This window comes from Camelina sativa, chromosome 4 (genome assembly GCF_000633955.1).
Source record: "Camelina sativa cultivar DH55 chromosome 4, Cs, whole genome shotgun sequence".
Taxonomy (NCBI): Eukaryota; Viridiplantae; Streptophyta; class Magnoliopsida; order Brassicales; family Brassicaceae; genus Camelina; species Camelina sativa.
In genome coordinates, this window is record NC_025688.1 from 3,027,292 (window position 1) to 3,043,580 (window position 16,289).

At 36.0% G+C, this 16,289-nt stretch overlaps 5 protein-coding genes across 9 annotated transcripts; 3 read left to right on the plus strand and 2 right to left on the minus strand.

Annotated features, from left to right (window-relative positions):
- Positions 2,480–3,935, plus strand: LOC104779650. The gene is made up of 2 exons (XM_010504033.2): positions 2,480–3,053; positions 3,141–3,935. Exons 1-2 carry the CDS (start codon positions 2,676–2,678, stop codon positions 3,252–3,254), a joined length of 492 nt encoding a protein of 163 aa, XP_010502335.1. The 5' UTR covers positions 2,480–2,675; the 3' UTR covers positions 3,255–3,935.
- Positions 3,314–3,827, plus strand: LOC104783487 (uncharacterized protein At4g04775-like). The gene is made up of 2 exons (XM_010508636.1): positions 3,314–3,475; positions 3,540–3,827. Exons 1-2 carry the CDS (start codon positions 3,314–3,316, stop codon positions 3,825–3,827), a joined length of 450 nt encoding a protein of 149 aa, XP_010506938.1.
- On the minus strand, positions 5,329–7,540 carry LOC104783488. The gene is made up of 5 exons (XM_010508637.1): positions 7,147–7,540; positions 6,731–6,786; positions 6,386–6,651; positions 5,876–6,275; positions 5,329–5,790 (listed from the first exon to the last, which is right to left on the minus strand). Exons 1-5 carry the CDS (start codon positions 7,538–7,540, stop codon positions 5,329–5,331), a joined length of 1,578 nt encoding a protein of 525 aa, XP_010506939.1.
- On the minus strand, positions 12,527–13,996 carry LOC104779651 (diacylglycerol kinase 3). Of its 5 annotated transcripts, none has more exons than XM_010504038.2 (3): positions 13,502–13,996; positions 13,332–13,432; positions 12,527–13,111 (listed from the first exon to the last, which is right to left on the minus strand). In XM_010504038.2, the coding sequence occupies exons 1-3, from the start codon at positions 13,665–13,667 to the stop codon at positions 13,013–13,015; spliced, it is 366 nt and encodes a 121-aa protein (XP_010502340.1). In that variant the 5' UTR covers positions 13,668–13,996; the 3' UTR covers positions 12,527–13,012. The 5 variants fall into 5 exon arrangements, with proteins under 5 accessions (XP_010502340.1, XP_010502338.1, XP_010502337.1 ...); XM_010504036.2 differs by having other exon boundaries at positions 12,527–12,869; positions 12,989–13,111; positions 13,332–13,994; XM_010504035.2 differs by having other exon boundaries at positions 12,527–12,899; positions 12,989–13,111; positions 13,332–13,994.
- LOC104779653 (transmembrane emp24 domain-containing protein p24delta8-like) lies at positions 14,471–15,654 on the plus strand. The gene is made up of 4 exons (XM_010504039.2): positions 14,471–14,701; positions 14,776–14,985; positions 15,212–15,288; positions 15,413–15,654. The coding sequence occupies exons 1-4, from the start codon at positions 14,495–14,497 to the stop codon at positions 15,555–15,557; spliced, it is 639 nt and encodes a 212-aa protein (XP_010502341.1). The 5' UTR covers positions 14,471–14,494; the 3' UTR covers positions 15,558–15,654.

Consider the following 16,289-nt stretch of genomic DNA (forward strand, 5'->3'; position numbering starts at 1 on the left):
ACTGTTTTAATGTAGATACAATTTATGTAGATGTAAATTATATAAAATTAGTAATTTTTAATTAAATTTACTTTTTTATTAAAAATGATGAGAAGATCTATGATATTGAAATTTTGTATTAATAATATAAATTTGATTAATTTAATTTAACCCCAAGCATTGATGGCCAAAACTAAAGAAGTCCATTGTAAATTTATCTGCACTTGTTGCGACTTCAATCCCGGGTATAATAAGATCACTATTTGTGCTCTATATAATTCCCAAGGCTTCATTTCCAATAAGGTCTTATTGACAACTCGTTAGAAAGAAGAAAAGGTCCTTCAATCAGTATTACCATCGTCAATAAGGTTATTTTAGTTACCATATTTATAGATTTGTTGTTATGTGTTTCTCTAATGTTCTTATGAAAATGCGATTAATTTATATATCCTTCATCTAGAAGTTTATATAGTAAGAACAATAGCAGCTCTATATAATTTTAAGCTTTTCATTTTTGAGGTTCAGTCTTAATCATGTATTTGTTTGAATATAGTGAAGTTTTCTTTATATAGGATTATTTACTCCAGACATCTTAACATTTACGACTTTTCAAGGAAGGAAAGAAACAAAAAGATGAGAACTTGATCAAATACTTTATAAAATCAATTGTATCAGTAAAACGATTAAAAGCTAATCACCCAAATGGAGATAAAAATTAGAAGAAGGTGGTGTCAATCGTATATGTTATATAATCTATTCAAAATTAATATGTGAAAGGATAGTTACAGTATTAAAATCCAAGAATAAAAGATTAAAAAAAACAGCAAACAACACAAAGCTCCAAAACCCATTTTAAATGCTTATACTGTTCTAAACAATGAATGTGAAAATTAGAAAACGTTTTGAGTAACACCAATAGTCCAGCTTGCTCTTGACATTCAGGTTGTAGCCTAAAACCTGAAAATAAGAAAAATCATCAATAATCAATGATTTCAATTGTGAATAACCGATAAAGGAATCTGATATCTATGCAATATGAATTGTTTACCTTTTAACAACAATCATCTTCAACATTACATCAGCACTAACGATTTTAGCAAGGATTGTGAAACCAAATGACTGGCCATTTTGGTGAAAGCAGTTAAAATCTTTTCGATATGCAGTGAAAGCTTTGAGTGTTTTGTTGAGTATTGATTTCGATTAATGTATGAGAGAAGTACTAAAACAGGTGATAAAAGTGACTTAATGACTCAAAACAGCAGTTTAGAGTTTTGGGTTACTATAATAGCACACATTTTAAGTAAAAAAGACGTTGGAGCATTTTGTATTAATTAAAATTACTAAACATGCCATTAAGAAATATTAACCGAAGGAAGAAAAAATAATAATGGTAAAAAAAAGGAAGAAAATCCAAGAAAGAAAAAGAAACTAAAAAGTCGATCTCTTGTTTGTGTATAGAGAGTGTCGATTTTATGGGGGGAAAGTGATTGACGGCAGTTGAGCAAGTTTTGGAGGCGGTTGTCTACTGGTTGGGTAAGTAGTTGTGAATGTGGTTTCTGGAAATGGAGAGTTTGTGAAGTAACGATCTTTGTTATTTGTAGGACTGTAATCGAGGGGCGGAGACGGCGACGAGAACAGGGAGGAGGCGATAATTGCTAATCAACAGCGCCAACAGGTAGAATTAAGCTGGCTAGGAAGGCGTATAGTTGGAGGGAAATTAGAGGCGAGGGATTCAGATCTGGGCGGATATAATTTTACGGTTGCGAATCTGTGTTGGGGAGAAGAAACAGTGATTTCGATAAGGTACGTTAATAGTGTCTTTGATCTGTCGGGTTGAGATTGTTTATTAGTTGTGTGAAGAAGATATTGTTGGGTTGAATGGTAAGTATGTAAAAAAGTAACCCCAAAGTAAATGATGAAACCGTTATGTGGCCGTAACCTGTTATAATGAGTTGTGATACGGAAGAAGTAATCCGGGCGTTTGATTTTTTGAGTCAAGTAGAAATATAAGAAGAGTCCCATATAAGAAAGGTGGGTAGAAGAAATTTAATATAATATTTGAATATGGCGGGGATAGGATTGTTTGGTAGACTTGATGAGTATATAATGTAGTTGATGGTAGAGTTTTTGTCACAAAAGGATTAGGAGTATATACAAAACTGTGTTTTATATGTGTGGCCATAGGTGAATGACAGTTTGACTTTTCCAGGAATGGGATCAAGTAATGAGGAGAAGAGGTACCCACCAAGACTATATAAGGAAGGAAAATCTCCCTTTCAGAGAAGGAGCATGCATCATAACTGCATATTGAGCAGTTTTGTTTTTATGAAGGAGTGCATTGGGGAGAAGGTGTACAATGACATTCGTGATAATTCTCAAGTAGGAGTCATCTTGAAGCTAGCAGATAGTGATTATGTTTGGTGGGCGAAGCTTGTGCATCACATATTAACACGACAATTGGCTATAGACCGGCGATATGAGATGTGGGCATTGATAGAAGGAGTCTAATTAGGTTTTCCCTATATGAATATGAAGACATTACAGGCCTGAATTGTGAAACAATAGATGAGGGGGATAACGTATTGGTTGATCACAGAGCATTTTGGGAAGAGCTAAAGGTCGATGGAGCGCCAAACTGGTATGAGTTGGATGAAGCGCTGAAGGTTTGCAGGACTTGGGTTCCAGAGAAGAGAAAGATGATTGGATTGTTATTTGTGTTGCATGTTGGTATTTTGGGAATCTCGAGGTCTAGTAGGATTCCTTTGGAATATGCAAAAAGAGTTGTGGATGGAAAAGCATTTGAACGATTTCTGTGGGGGCGGATAGGGTTTAGGGAGCTAATTCAGTCTATAAAAGTGGTTTCTTTTGAGAACAATGGTTATGCAATCCATGGATGTGTGCATGTGTTAATGATATGGGCTTTGGATAGTTTGGTTAACCTGGGGAAAAAACATGGTAAAAAAAGAGAAGTTGGTGATGATGAAGGGGAAGTCCCCCTGCTTAGCTGGAGTGGTGGCCGTCCAAGGATTTCAGTAGCTGAGTTTCTAGCGAGAGAGAAACAATTACATAAGAAGGTGTGTGTAGGAACGTGAATGTATTAAAAAAGTTTGTGGTAGTTAATAATTTTCCTGATTTAAAAGTCGTTTTCACTGGCTTTGCAGGTGCAAGTTCATCATTTATCTATAAGACGGAAAGAGGAAATATATCCAATTTGGCAGGGGAGAATGCGGTGTATGGGGATGGACCGATGGAGTAGGTGGAAACAAGTTGCTTGACAACCTGCTGCATGATATAATTGAGGGTTGTGTTGATGAAAAGCAATGGTATGAAAACGATGAAACGGTGGTTGTTGAGAAGAAGAGGATGGATAAGAGGTCGCGTCGTCAGAGTGCCGAAGATATGTTGGTGTGGGGAAGGAATTGTGACTGTCATTTCCAAATCTGATTCCAATCCATATCGGCGATACTTCTGCTGTGGATACGCTGCTTCAAATCGGGTAAGTTATTGCTAAACATGAGGCATACAAAATTAACTCTATGACAATTTGGTATCTTAACCAGCTGCAGAACGATGATCACACTTTTAAGTGGGTTGATGAAGCAATGCTTAACGAGATCGATTCATTGGTTCAAAAGAATTGTCAACTGGAGGACCAGCTAAAAGAGGTCAGATCTGAGAGGGAGGCCTTCGAGAAACTCGTCTTTGATAATATAGGAAGTAAGGTGGAAAAGGAGGTTTATGCGAAGATTGAACATGCGGTGTCTGAAGCCAAAGCCAGCACTAAAAAGGTCATACTCGGCATTGTCGTTTTTGGTATGCTGATTTTCGGCTGCAAGCGGTTATTTTGATGATGTCGTTGTCAATGTTCTGTATATGGTAGTCGCTAGTATGTTGTCCTCGGACGTGTTATAACTATTGGCTGTTTGTATGGGTATCGTAAACACTAGTTCGTTACTTATTAGAGGTGTCTTTCGGTTATATAACAAACCTTTCATACAACATCCGAAATAAAGATACAAACAAAGGTACAATTGTATACAACATTATGTTACAAACGACAGCGGATATGATAACATATGTGGTCGAAAAAAACATAAAAGGCAACCACAAATTAAGGAAACAGCCGAAAACATAAGATCTGCTACAATACAAAAGCCATGAAAACATAGGAAGATATAAGTAGGAGTTGTGAAGGTACATTAAAGACCAACCACAAATTTGTTTGTAGAAACCACTAACCTTTAACACATTTCATGGATCCGTGTTGCATAAGTATACGCGAAGCAATGCTCGTACACGTCGATGGCAGTGGTATGGAGGAACCAGCACTCAGGGGCTTCCTTGAAATGGTAATAGCCTCTGAACAAACGATATCCTGTTATGCCCATGTCCCTGATTTGGCGCTCCACTTGGTTGGCGATCATGGCAGCTACTTCCATGTTTTCAACCTTGTCTAAAAACGCGGTCGTTAACTGTAGGCCATCTTCTAGAGCTCCGCAGCAGATGAGTAACATGGAGTAAGCGTAGTGCCCGTCAATGGAATGTAACGCTGACTCACCTAGCATATCCAAATCTTCTTGTGATGGACCAACTTGGGTCAAACGATGGAGAGATTCAATGTACTTCGCCGTAGGGTTGTTTTCAGCAAGACACCTTAATAAGAAAGGTGGATACGTTGACTCGGTATTCGCTAGTTGCCCATTGAAGATAAATTCATCTAAATCAGCATCACGCAAGACTTCTTCCGAGAAGACTAGCTCCGCGTATGCAGGGCCTGCCGCAATGAATGGTTCAAGATTCCTGAAATCGTCTTTCCCTACACGCCTGATGATATCAGTGACAAGAGACGTTGGAATGTGCATCATGGCTTTTAGGTGGTTGTAATGCAAAACGACTTGTGGACATTTTTTACTTCGCACTTGTCCTCCTTTTATACTTAAACCTCCATTTAGTAAAAAATCTACTACACTTTAAGTGTAGTTGGTGAGGGTTTTTACTCGTTTAGGTGAAGGTCTTTAAATTATGTAGGTGAGTTGAGTAAATTGTGAACTGTGAGTTGAGTAAATTGTGAGTGGAGCAAATCTCGACCTCTTTAATTGGATGAGACTGATGTTGTGGCATTTGGTTTTATTGTTAACACTCACACACAAATTTCCAAAGTAATTAATATAAATGGTCAAAATCAAACCACCACCTACTTTGCAATAATGCATACACAACACTACATAGCACCAATGTTCAGTATCAGATAAATATCTATTACTGAAAGAGATAAATACTTTGTGACACGATTTACATATTTGAGTACAAGTCGAGATGGTTTGTTTACATACAGACTACTTTATTACATTACGAAATACATGTCATTCGATTGTGACCTATATGTCCACAATTTGAACAAGCATGTGGCTTTCTTGGACGTTTTCGTTCCATTGCAACCTCAAACGGCCCTTTAATTCTACATAACTTCGGCCTCTCTGACTGAGTCCGAACATATGGTGGTATAACTGATTTCTCTGTCACACTTAAAGGCAGCTGGCAAGATGTGTCTTTCGGCATTATAGACTTCGCATAACCACTCCGTAGGTAATCAACGCGGAAGTAAGGATGACACTTGGAAATCCTTGAAACATTTGCTTTCTCCGCTGCTGCGATCGCGTGTATGCAAGGTATTTTGTCGACGTCGAAGACTCTACAAGAACACCTCCTCTGCGATAGATTGACAACATTTACGGAAGACCCACTTCTAACTTCGTAGTGATGAGAATCTATTTCTTGAACTTGTAAAAAACTTGCCTGTCTTACCCGTTCCTTGAACCATTAAGAGAAACATTTGCATTAGTATAACAGACTGGAGTTATTGTTGCATTATAGCTTATGATTTAAAAAACAGAACCTCGTCTAACAGTTGAACAATGGGAAACTGTCTTGCTGGTCTTAAGACTTTATTCAGGGATTCTGCAATGTTAGTCGTTGTAATGTTATATCTATCACCAGGGAAGTGAACTCGTGACCACTTACTCACATCAGCACGCTGCAAATAGGCATACAGTTCTAGATTCATTTCTTCTATCTGTCGTACTAACACATTGAAATCGGCTAGCCTATACGCAGTTACAGCCTGCTTCACCAACCTAAACGTTTCACTACCTCTGAATCTAAGCATTATATTTTTGTGCAGATGGTAGGTGCAAATCCCTCGGTTTGCTAGCGGATATATTCTGTCTACTGCTTTCCCGATTGATTTATGTATGTCCGATATAATGACAATTCCATCATCATCAGGAATAACACAACTAAGTTGTGTAAAAAACCACTCCCATGACTCATCGTTCTCAGTATCACAATGGCAAAGGCTAATGGAAAAATGTTATAATTCCCATCTTGGCTTGTCGCTAATAACAACGTTCCCAAATATTTCCCATTCAGAAAAGTTCCATCAACAACTATGACCTTACGCATAAACTTAAACCCATCTATGCTTGCACCAAAGGAAATGAAAACAGATTTGAACCTATCATTTTCATCCACTTTTAACCTAGTCATAGTCCCCGGATTAGATCTCCTAATCCTATATAAATAACCTGGTAATTCTGCATATCCATTTTCATAGCTCCCCCTGACTAATTCCCTGGCGCGCTTAAGTTTTCGATGCCCTTTCCAATAGTCAACCTATATAGATTCAAGACATCGATGTCAGGAACATTTATGTTTTGCCTCCCTAAGTCACGACCTCTCCAAAATAAATTACCTTAAGTCCATAACGAAGATTTAACGCCTCTGCCACATGAACTGGCACTACACTAGCTGCAACACCCCCCCACGAAATCCTTGTAAAGTTCTCCCAGTACTTTTGGAGTTGCTTTTCTTTCACTTGCAGAACGTTCAGTTACCGAACATGTATGCCTATTGTGATAAATTCGTACATGGAATGGGGGACACATACCAATGGTTGAAGCTCGCATCCTCCATTAACAACCGGGAACCCAACAATTCACAACATACAAATTAGGTCTTGATTCCTTAACGATGAAATCAAACTTTTGAATCACTGTTAAGATCTTCAATGTACGCTCCAATGCTTTTTTTGAATAGAATTTTTGCCCAACCGCTAAATCAAAAGAACCCGTTCCTATATCTTCACATGTGTTTGCTTCCCCACTTTACCATTCCTATCTTCACTACTTCCCTGAATTGCCTCTTCTTCCATGTCCTCCCCATCATCTTTTCCCTCTCCAACTCCCTCTGCTAGCAACTTATATGCTAAACCACATTCTTCATCACCTGAACTTGCTCCATCACTGTCATCGCAACAATCAAACCTGTATTGCTCGTCTTCCTCATCACCATTTTCAGACCCAATTAACTCTCCTTCCTCTCTCCTATAATCTGTAGCTTTCCTTTTACCAGCCGCCTTCAATGCGTAGTACTCCTCTGTTTGTATATTCAATTGCTTATGCTCTTTTGAGTCTGCAACATCGACTTCGTCTCTCTCACAACCACTAACTCGTTTTTTCCCTGCCGCCTTCAGCTTGTAATACTCCACTGAATTTGTCTTCATTTGCTTCCTTGAGATCTTCAATTCCCACTCCCTTGACTTCTATTTGACGTATTCCTTCTATTTCCCCTTTTCCTTCGATCTGAACACACATCCGTCGCACAGCTTCTGCTTTGCACTGTCGTATAAATCCTTCCAACTATCGCCCATTACAAACAAAGACTGGTGGAGTGTCTTCCGGCAACGACTCTGGCGCCTTCTTCCTTGAAAGTTTGTCTGATAGTTGCAATTCAACACTCTTTCTTTCCAAACCAAAATCCTCATACACCATTCCAAGAAAATCATCGTATGCCATATGTCGTTTCGCACATAGAACCCTACTTCCTCTTTTCGCATCAACCAAAAAAAAACCACCGTTTCTTCCACAATTTCCACTCCCCACATACTAGAGCGATCTCTACCATTATCTAAACTCGCTCTTCGCTTTCAGTCACTAAAACCCTTTTTTCGATCAACTACATACTGGTAGAAACATATCGGGTTGAAACTTCTTTCAATCCTCCCTGCGATTTAACTCCAAGGACGGGTTTGTCTTTTCACCCCGGATCCGCCCTAACAAAGATAGTTAAGCTTTTATTAATAAAACCTAAAAACAATGAAAGTCTATCATTTTTTTTGTAAAATATCTACCATGCTATCAACCTTTAACCTACCAATCTTTTACTATTCTAGTCATACATAAATCTACCACCACAATGTATAAAACACTCATAAATTTACTAACTCTACCACAACTACAATAACTCTACCACCACTACACCTCCCTTAAATCTATCATCAGCTAATAACTCTACCATAACCTACACACAATCTATCGCCTAAGTCTACCATTATCAGGTCAACCTATTAAAATGTTGGTAAGTCTATTATAACTATGGTAACTCTATTACACTGATGGTAAATCTATCGTTCATATCTACTATACACTACAAGTCTACAATTACGGTACGCTAAATCTATTGCTCAAATCTACGCCATCCACATGTCTGCCATAATAACCTTTATATCTATCACGTAAGTGTCCCCGAATTTGTAAATCTCCCATGTTAATCTATCACCTAATTAGTCTACCACCACTACGATAAAATCTACTACGTAAGATTACCATTTCTCCTTTTCTCTGTCACATAACTCTACTACTCTACTATAAGTCTACCGTCACTATCTCGATAGAGTTTTGCAGACGCGGGAAATTTTCCCTCCAAAACTAACATATTCTTCCTTACGTGGCATTTAATGAAAATGGCATCCTTAGTTATTTCTTTTCTACACCTACGTCCGGCGAAGGGCAATTACGCCATTAAAAACCATACCCTATCTTCCACCAAACGAGTAATAACACAACTTATATGTACTATTAGACTAAACTTCCCTTGATGTATTGATAGGCTAAGAGAGTCAGTTGTTATTTATTTATTTATTTTTATTTTTTGGCTCAACATCAACTTTCCATTAACCAAAATGATACAACCAAATCATAGGTACATTACATTCGCTCCAATAGACTTGGATCACAAAACAAATGCAATGGTTGATCAAGTACAACTCTGGAATACTAGGCGGATCCAACGCTACCTAATCGAGAACCATTGCATTTTTTAACCACAATGAGATAGATAACACACCACGACTAGGAGTGAAATCATCTCTTAAACCACCTAAATTGACTCAATGACACGAAAACAAATACTAACACAGAGAAGGCCTAAACTAATACTGAAATCAGATCAAATCCCAGCTATGAGAACTTCGTGATCGACATGAAGAGCTTGTCTCAATAACTTCAACAGCCAAAAGGCGCATTATCAGAAAAGTTTGGTTTCTCCAGCTTTCACTGTTCCGGTTCTAAACCTAAAACGGACAATACATCCGACTGACCCGACCAAGAGTCATGAAGCTTTAATAACCGACGAAATAGATGGTTCTCCGAACTAACTATACAAACCAGAATGCTAATCATCTAAAGATTAGAAATTGGAGCACAAATTAGCATTACCATCACCTCACAGTGCAAGTTCAAAGAGGCATACATCACCTTGGTCGGACTGAAAAACAAAAACAACACCACTCCTTGCTGCCGGACACCGCCGTGGCTGTAATGGAGCATAGACTAACCCAGACCCGACCACTGAAGCTCGTCGAAGAAAAGCTTCAGCCCTCACTGCTTTCCGATGCTCACAAACCGCCAGTGACAAAACGGCAAACGAAGTCGCCACCCCAAAACCACCAGATCTGGCCCAGAATCGATCCTGTCCTCCACCGTCTACACCAGGGCCTTCACCAACAACCTCCACCCGATGGATCTTCGCTTCACGCGCCGAGGAATCACCGGAATCACCCAAACGACGGCGAGAATAAAACAAGGAGCGGAAAGACGGAAATGGAACTACAAAGAGGAAGAAAAACTAAGAAGGGCGAAGCCCTCTCCGGCGCCGGAAGGGCAACCGAAGAGGCAGATCGAAAAACTGGCGGCGGCTTTCTCTCTCTCTCGCGACGACTCTCTCTAGGTTTTTTTTTTAATTATTAGCACAACTGAGTCGGTTGTTATTTTAGGTTTGAATATATGATGAAATCTTAAAGAATATTTTTTCAGGATAAAGTTTAAACCCAAAATTTGTGGAATATGCTAAAATTTTGGACGATCATAATAAGATTAGTTACAGGTTTAATCCATGAACTAGAATTGGACCATGCTAGAGCACGGGTTAACATTTATTTTATTTATTTTCTAATATTTATTTAAAGTGTTATATATAAGATTGTTTTATTTGTTTAATTTTTTTTTTTTGCTCAAACACTATGCCATGAAATCATATGTTGAATATTAACTTGTGAAAATAACATCTATTTTGTAAGATCTATTCTAGTAGATTTAGATTTTGACCTGCGGTACACTGCAATTTAAGTTATTTGATAAAAATATTAATTTATGTTTGTTATTTTTTTTTTATTTGTTTAGTTTTTAAAATTATATATAGTATTTTGATTATTAATTATATGACTTAACCTACACTATACCGCATATTAATTATTTTGTTACAATATTAATTAATCGATTTAATTAGATACGTCTATTAATCTAATATTCATATTGGTAACAAAATAATGAGATGATATTTTATCCATGTAGCACCGAATTAATGATATTTTAAGTTTCTATTAATATCTACTCAAACATGTCTAGCCATATAATCCATCGTGTGATATTTTAATTCGTTGTACACAGCAGAACAAACTTCATAAAAATCTAAAAATATTTTTAAAATTTAAAATGTTTTAATAAAGTTTCTTTTTTTTAGAAATTGAACTACTTATAATATTTGAACTTCTTTTAAAGTTTAAATATTATTAATATCTTAAACAGTATAAAAATTAAATGTTTTAGTAATTGAAATATTAATAATCTTTAAAGTTTTTAAAAAGTTCACAAAATAATGAGATGATATTTTACCCGTGTAGCACCGAATTAATGACATTTTAATTTTCTATTAATATCAACTCAAACATGTCCTGCCATATAACCCTGATATTTTAATTCGTATATATTATTAAAATTTAAAATGTTTGAATAATTTTATTATTTTAGAAATTGAAATACTTCTAATATTTGAACTTCTTATAAAGTTCAAATATTATTCATAGTTTAAACATTTTATAAAAAGATAAATGTTTTAATAATTGAAATATTGATAATCTTTAAAATTTTTAAAAAGTTATACATTTGAATTTTTAAAGTTATAAAAAGTTAAAATTCTTTAAAATAAAGAACCATAATAAAATGCATAAATTTTTTAATTTCAATGCCTAAAAGTTATGCTCATTTGTATTCAGAATCATTTTGGTCTCTTTTTAGTAACATGACTTTGAATCTTTGCCTAGTTTTCTTAGGTGATGTAGGGCATTTTGTATATATTTTTTATTCATCAGTTGAGCAATATATGTCTGTTTAAAAAAAATTAAATTACATCATATGCAGAAAAAATCATAAATTTTGTTAACTAAATATATTAGATAAAAATTAAAATAATTTAAAAATAAAATAAAATAAATGTGAAAGAAGAATTAAATATATATATATTTTTTAATTAGGTAGAGAGATTTCCTTATCTTTTAAATGTTACCTATAATTGATTTTTATATTACTATAATTAACTAAATTCATACTATCCTTACTTACCAAAAATCAGATTAACCTGTATATTATGATACACCTATGTAGACCTACACCTATGTCACAAGTTTATAACCAAAAAATCATAAATACATCTATTATATAGTCTACAAAAAAATATTGTGTACTTCCGTTTTATTATATAGGGGATTAGTTAGATTTCTTTAAATAACGTATTATATTTTTTCATATTGAACAACCTAATTAATTTATTGGCTTAAATTTAGAAATATTTATTGCGGTTTTAATTAGGTAGATATTAGTGAAGATAGTTAGCTTTATTTTAAGAAGATTAATTTTTTGTTATATTCAGTATGTTGTTAGATATAGTTATTATTGAGATTTGGGAGGTTATATGGAAATAATTTCGGGATTATATACTGTATTTTTAAGATTTGAACTTTTGGTTTTTGGTTAATCGGAATTTTGATTTTTGGTTTTTTTTTTTTTTTTTTTTTTGTTATGCAGGCAATTGGATCTAGGGTGAATTAGGTAGATAGCCAAAATCACTATTAAAATGAAGAATATAGCAGATTAATTGGGGAAATTAAGTAACTGACCAAAGGGCAATATGAATTTACCAAACTACGCCCGGACGGTATACACGCGCTGTTGTGGTGGCAATGGGTACAGATGACGTGTCGGTCTAGTTTAGTTTTGTAGGTATTATTAGTAATTAAGATGCTATGTGTGTATGAAACAGAAATATCTGCGATATAGTATAAAACCCATATTTAAGTCTGAAATTGCATTGCAGAGGACAATACGAATAAAAATAAATTTGCACTTTTATTTTTAAAATTTAAAAGTTATGTATATAGATACAAACATTAATAATTTTATAGATGTAAATGGCATGACTCGGAAGTTTGAAGAATTACACATATATTAGAACAATTTTGAATTTAACACATAAAAAGAAGGTTCACTAAACCCTACAGGATACTACCTTCATAACCCAAATTGGGTAATAGCATTCCAAGGAACATGATATAGAATAATTGTTTGCAAGACCAGAAAATGGAATAGAATGTTAAACCGTAAATTTAGAAAATAGAATAGAATGGTAAACCAAATGTGGGATCGACAGCCTGCTTGACGCAGCCACAATCGAAAGCCTCGTCGATGGACCTCTGTCTCATTACTCGAAAATCATACAACCTTATTTGAAACAGGGCCTTGTCAACATTTCTAACGAACCAATTCCATTGTCAACATTTCTAATTGCTAAAAAAACGTAAAGATCATGAGATTAAAAATATATTGTTGTGTGTACTCACCATAATCTTCAACCTTGCTTTGCATTATTTAGCACATTCATCTCCTTTCGCTGCCACTATCTCCAAACACGCCAACCCGTATCTTACAAACTCATGAGGCTTCACTTCCGTAAGGTAAAACACCTGTAAAGAATCATCACAACAGCCATAAAGAATCATCACGAAGTTCCAATATCAACAACTCCAAATCACTTCCACAACAATCAACTCAATAATTTCCAAAAATACTCAATCTTTGAACTTAACTCATCCTTCCAAATTGAAAACAAAGCACTAGATCTAACACATTAGCTATTAAGTTGATACAAGAATAACACATGATCTGGAGTAGTGAGAGCAGAACCTGAATGTCGCTCATCAACAGTTGAAGCTTCTCTTTAAGCACAAGACCATGATGACCACCAGATTTGGGGTTAATGAAAACAACCATTAATAGGGACAGGCCTGAACACATAAATCTGGTTGAATCCTTTAGTTTGATACAGTCACGCATAGTTAGACGGAAATACTCACGCATCATTAGCTTTTGACGAAGCTCCACTTTATCAACACCAACCCATGTAAGATTAGCGAGTCCACAACCTCTCATCGCATTTGAATCAGCCGTCGTTGTATATGGCCGTGGTGAACCCACAAATTTCTCTTTCGACGCATCGGTTTTTGATAACGGAGAGTCCATTGCTCTTTCTCTCTCGCCAGAGAAGATGACCCCGAAAAACAAAAAAAAATTTAATTTACGTTCTGTGATTAGAGAGAGAAAAAAAGAGAAATCGAAATCCTTGTTTGCTGAATCGATTCCCAGTCTCTCCTAGTCGTCTAGCCGTCGTTCCCTCCGATCCAGTCACAGTCCACGCCGAATCTCTCTCTGTCAATCGCTGGCGAATCTTTCTACAACTCAGAAAGAACTCTCTCTCCTTCTTTGGCTTGTAAGAGAGAGATAGAGGATAGGCAACTGTTGATCATGCAGCAGGAGTAACAAAGTAAATAATATGAAAAATACAGAGAATATTACCTTCTCTTGGTTAGAATGGTTACTCAATGAAATATGTTTTGATTTTTTTTAATCTTTAAATGTGCTCTCCAGTTAATAGTATAAATTATTAATTATTATAACTAATCGAGTGTGAACCAAACTAGTTTAGTCACCAAGCTAATCATCATTTTCATTTATCTCATTTTAATTGTCTGTTTATTCAAAATTTGGGGAGAAGTCAAAGTTTAACACTATAAAACGAAGCCCAATACTATTAGTGTTAGTCCATATAAAAAGCCCATTAAATGCTCAAGAGACATGTCCAAAAAGAAAGAAACCTAATGTACGACCATACGAGAATGAGAACATTGTCTTGTCTCCATGACTTGTTTCACGTGTCTTAACCAATAAAGTAGTCACACGTATGCAAAGAACCTTTGACCCTATCTGCACTTACCGAAAACGGCAAAAACTTGCATATACTGCACATATTTTTTCTTTCTTTCTCTCTTCTCTCTCTCTGTGGTGCCGCCATGGATCTTCGTCGAAGCTCGATTTTGTTTTTGATCATTGCGTTGTTATCTCCCAGGGCACTATCAATGTATTTCGAGTTAAATTCTGGGAGAACCAAATGTACTGGAGAGGAAATTCACGAAAACGCCATGTCCATTGGCAAATACGCCATCGTAAACCCTAACAAAGATCATCCTCTTCCTTCTTCTCACAAGATCATCGTCAAGGTATATATAAATTTCACATCAATCTCAACCTTAATTATTTTTTAGCATCGATTTTTTTTTATTCTATATTGTAGGTGCTGCCGCCAAAAGGGACGATATTGCACGAAGCCGATCATGTAGAGGCTGGTCAGTTTTCGTTTACAGCGTCTGAGACTGGGGATTACATTACGTGTATCACAGCCGTTGATCACAAGCCGGAGACGACGTTGACCATTGATTTTGATTGGAAGTCTGGTGTTCACTCTAAGGAGTGGACCAATGTGGCTAAGAAGAGCCAAGTTTTAGTAAGTGGCCTTTATACTTTTGGTTTTTAAAGGTTCTTTTAGTGTGGGTCTGGCTTATTGAAATTGAAATTTGAGCGCATTTATGCCATTTTTCATGCTTATGATCCAAAAGCTACAACTAACTGTCTAGTAATGAAAGAAGATCTTGTAGAATGCTTGTAGTTTTTTAAGGTTGCTTTGTTGACCTGGTTGTTGTTCAATCTTTAATTTGATGTTGTTTCTGTAGATGATGGATTATGAGGTTAAGAAATTAATGGACACTGTTAATTCCATCCATGAGGAGATGTATTATCTTCGGGAAAGGTAAACTAGGCAAATGAAAGGACACACATTTTTGGCCTTTGTTTTTTTTGTTGGGTCTTAAGAGAGAGAGATGATGAGCTTCATATACTTGTTACTGTGTTTTGGTTTGGTGGTATGGTACCAGGGAAGAAGAAATGCAAGAGCTAAATAGATCCACAAACTCGAAGATGGCGTGGTTAAGTGTCTTGTCGTTTGGGGTTTGTTTATCGGTGGCTGGTCTACAATTATGGCACTTGAAAACTTTCTTCGAGAAAAAGAAACTCATCTGAGTGGTAGACATGCACATACATACTCATTTGCTCATGTCTATGATTGCACTGTAGTCAAACTAAACGACCATTAGAGATTTAATTTAAATTAATTAAGGATTCATTTTTAAGGCAAAGAAAACAACATTTTGTGATCATTTTTGAGATTCGTGTTGGTACGAAGTGCATAAGCCCCCAATTATCTGGTTCATGTCTTCCTGTCAAAATTTTGCTTTTAAGATATATAGTTAGGTGACGGAACTAAATTAAGATGAAGATCGGCTGCTGTGTGGCCTTCCTTTAGATATCAAGCAGGAGAGGTAAAAGCAGCTTTGGTTCCTATCAAAGACTGGAAAATTCTTCTGAAAAACTTAATTTCAAACAGAAGAACTCTTCTAATCGCAAAAAGTGTTACAACGGATGGCAGGCTGAACTCGTATGTTGCTACGGATCACCCGGTTTGGCTGCATCACGTCTTTATGGAAGAAAGGAATTCTCTCCCTGTTGATCTTGAGTTTTTTTGGTTGTAGTTTAACTATACCTTTTTCTGTAAAGCGTTGATTCTTTCCAATTTCGAGAGTGAGATTGATCCGACCAAGTAGTAGTGCCAAAGCCAGTACATACCCCCTCTAAGTAGGTAGAGTGGTTCTAAGGAAGTCGAAAGTGATGTGGGGATGTAAGTTATCAGATTTAGATCCCTTTCGCTAATTGTAATCGTAACAAACAAAACTTCATGCTCTAATATAACATCAG

What these genes read in the sequence shown, in the direction of transcription:
- LOC104779650 (XM_010504033.2), top strand. Translation starts at nt 2,676, where the DNA reads ATGATTGGATTGTTATTTGTGTTGCATGTTGGTATTTTGGGAATCTCG. An exon ending in AGAAACAATTACATAAGAAG is followed by an intron (nt 3,054 to 3,140) that starts GTGTGTGTAGGA and finishes CTGGCTTTGCAG; the next exon opens with GTGCAAGTTCATCATTTATC.
- LOC104783487 (XM_010508636.1), top strand. Translation starts at nt 3,314, where the DNA reads ATGAAACGGTGGTTGTTGAGAAGAAGAGGATGGATAAGAGGTCGCGTC. An exon ending in GATACGCTGCTTCAAATCGG is followed by an intron (nt 3,476 to 3,539) that starts GTAAGTTATTGC and finishes TATCTTAACCAG; the next exon opens with CTGCAGAACGATGATCACAC.
- LOC104783488 (XM_010508637.1), bottom strand. Translation starts at nt 7,540, where the DNA reads ATGAAGACAAATTCAGTGGAGTATTACAAGCTGAAGGCGGCAGGGAAA. An exon ending in AAGTAGTGAAGATAGGAATG is followed by an intron (nt 6,787 to 7,146) that starts GTAAAGTGGGGA and finishes GGGGTGTTGCAG; the next exon opens with CTAGTGTAGTGCCAGTTCAT. An exon ending in AATGGGAAATATTTGGGAAC is followed by an intron (nt 6,276 to 6,385) that starts GTTGTTATTAGC and finishes TACACAACTTAG; the next exon opens with TTGTGTTATTCCTGATGATG.
- LOC104779651 (XM_010504036.2), bottom strand. Translation starts at nt 13,667, where the DNA reads ATGGACTCTCCGTTATCAAAAACCGATGCGTCGAAAGAGAAATTTGTG. An exon ending in TGTTGATGAGCGACATTCAG is followed by an intron (nt 13,112 to 13,331) that starts GTTCTGCTCTCA and finishes GATTCTTTACAG; the next exon opens with GTGTTTTACCTTACGGAAGT.
- LOC104779653 (XM_010504039.2), top strand. Translation starts at nt 14,495, where the DNA reads ATGGATCTTCGTCGAAGCTCGATTTTGTTTTTGATCATTGCGTTGTTA. An exon ending in CTCACAAGATCATCGTCAAG is followed by an intron (nt 14,702 to 14,775) that starts GTATATATAAAT and finishes TCTATATTGTAG; the next exon opens with GTGCTGCCGCCAAAAGGGAC. An exon ending in CTAAGAAGAGCCAAGTTTTA is followed by an intron (nt 14,986 to 15,211) that starts GTAAGTGGCCTT and finishes TTGTTTCTGTAG; the next exon opens with ATGATGGATTATGAGGTTAA.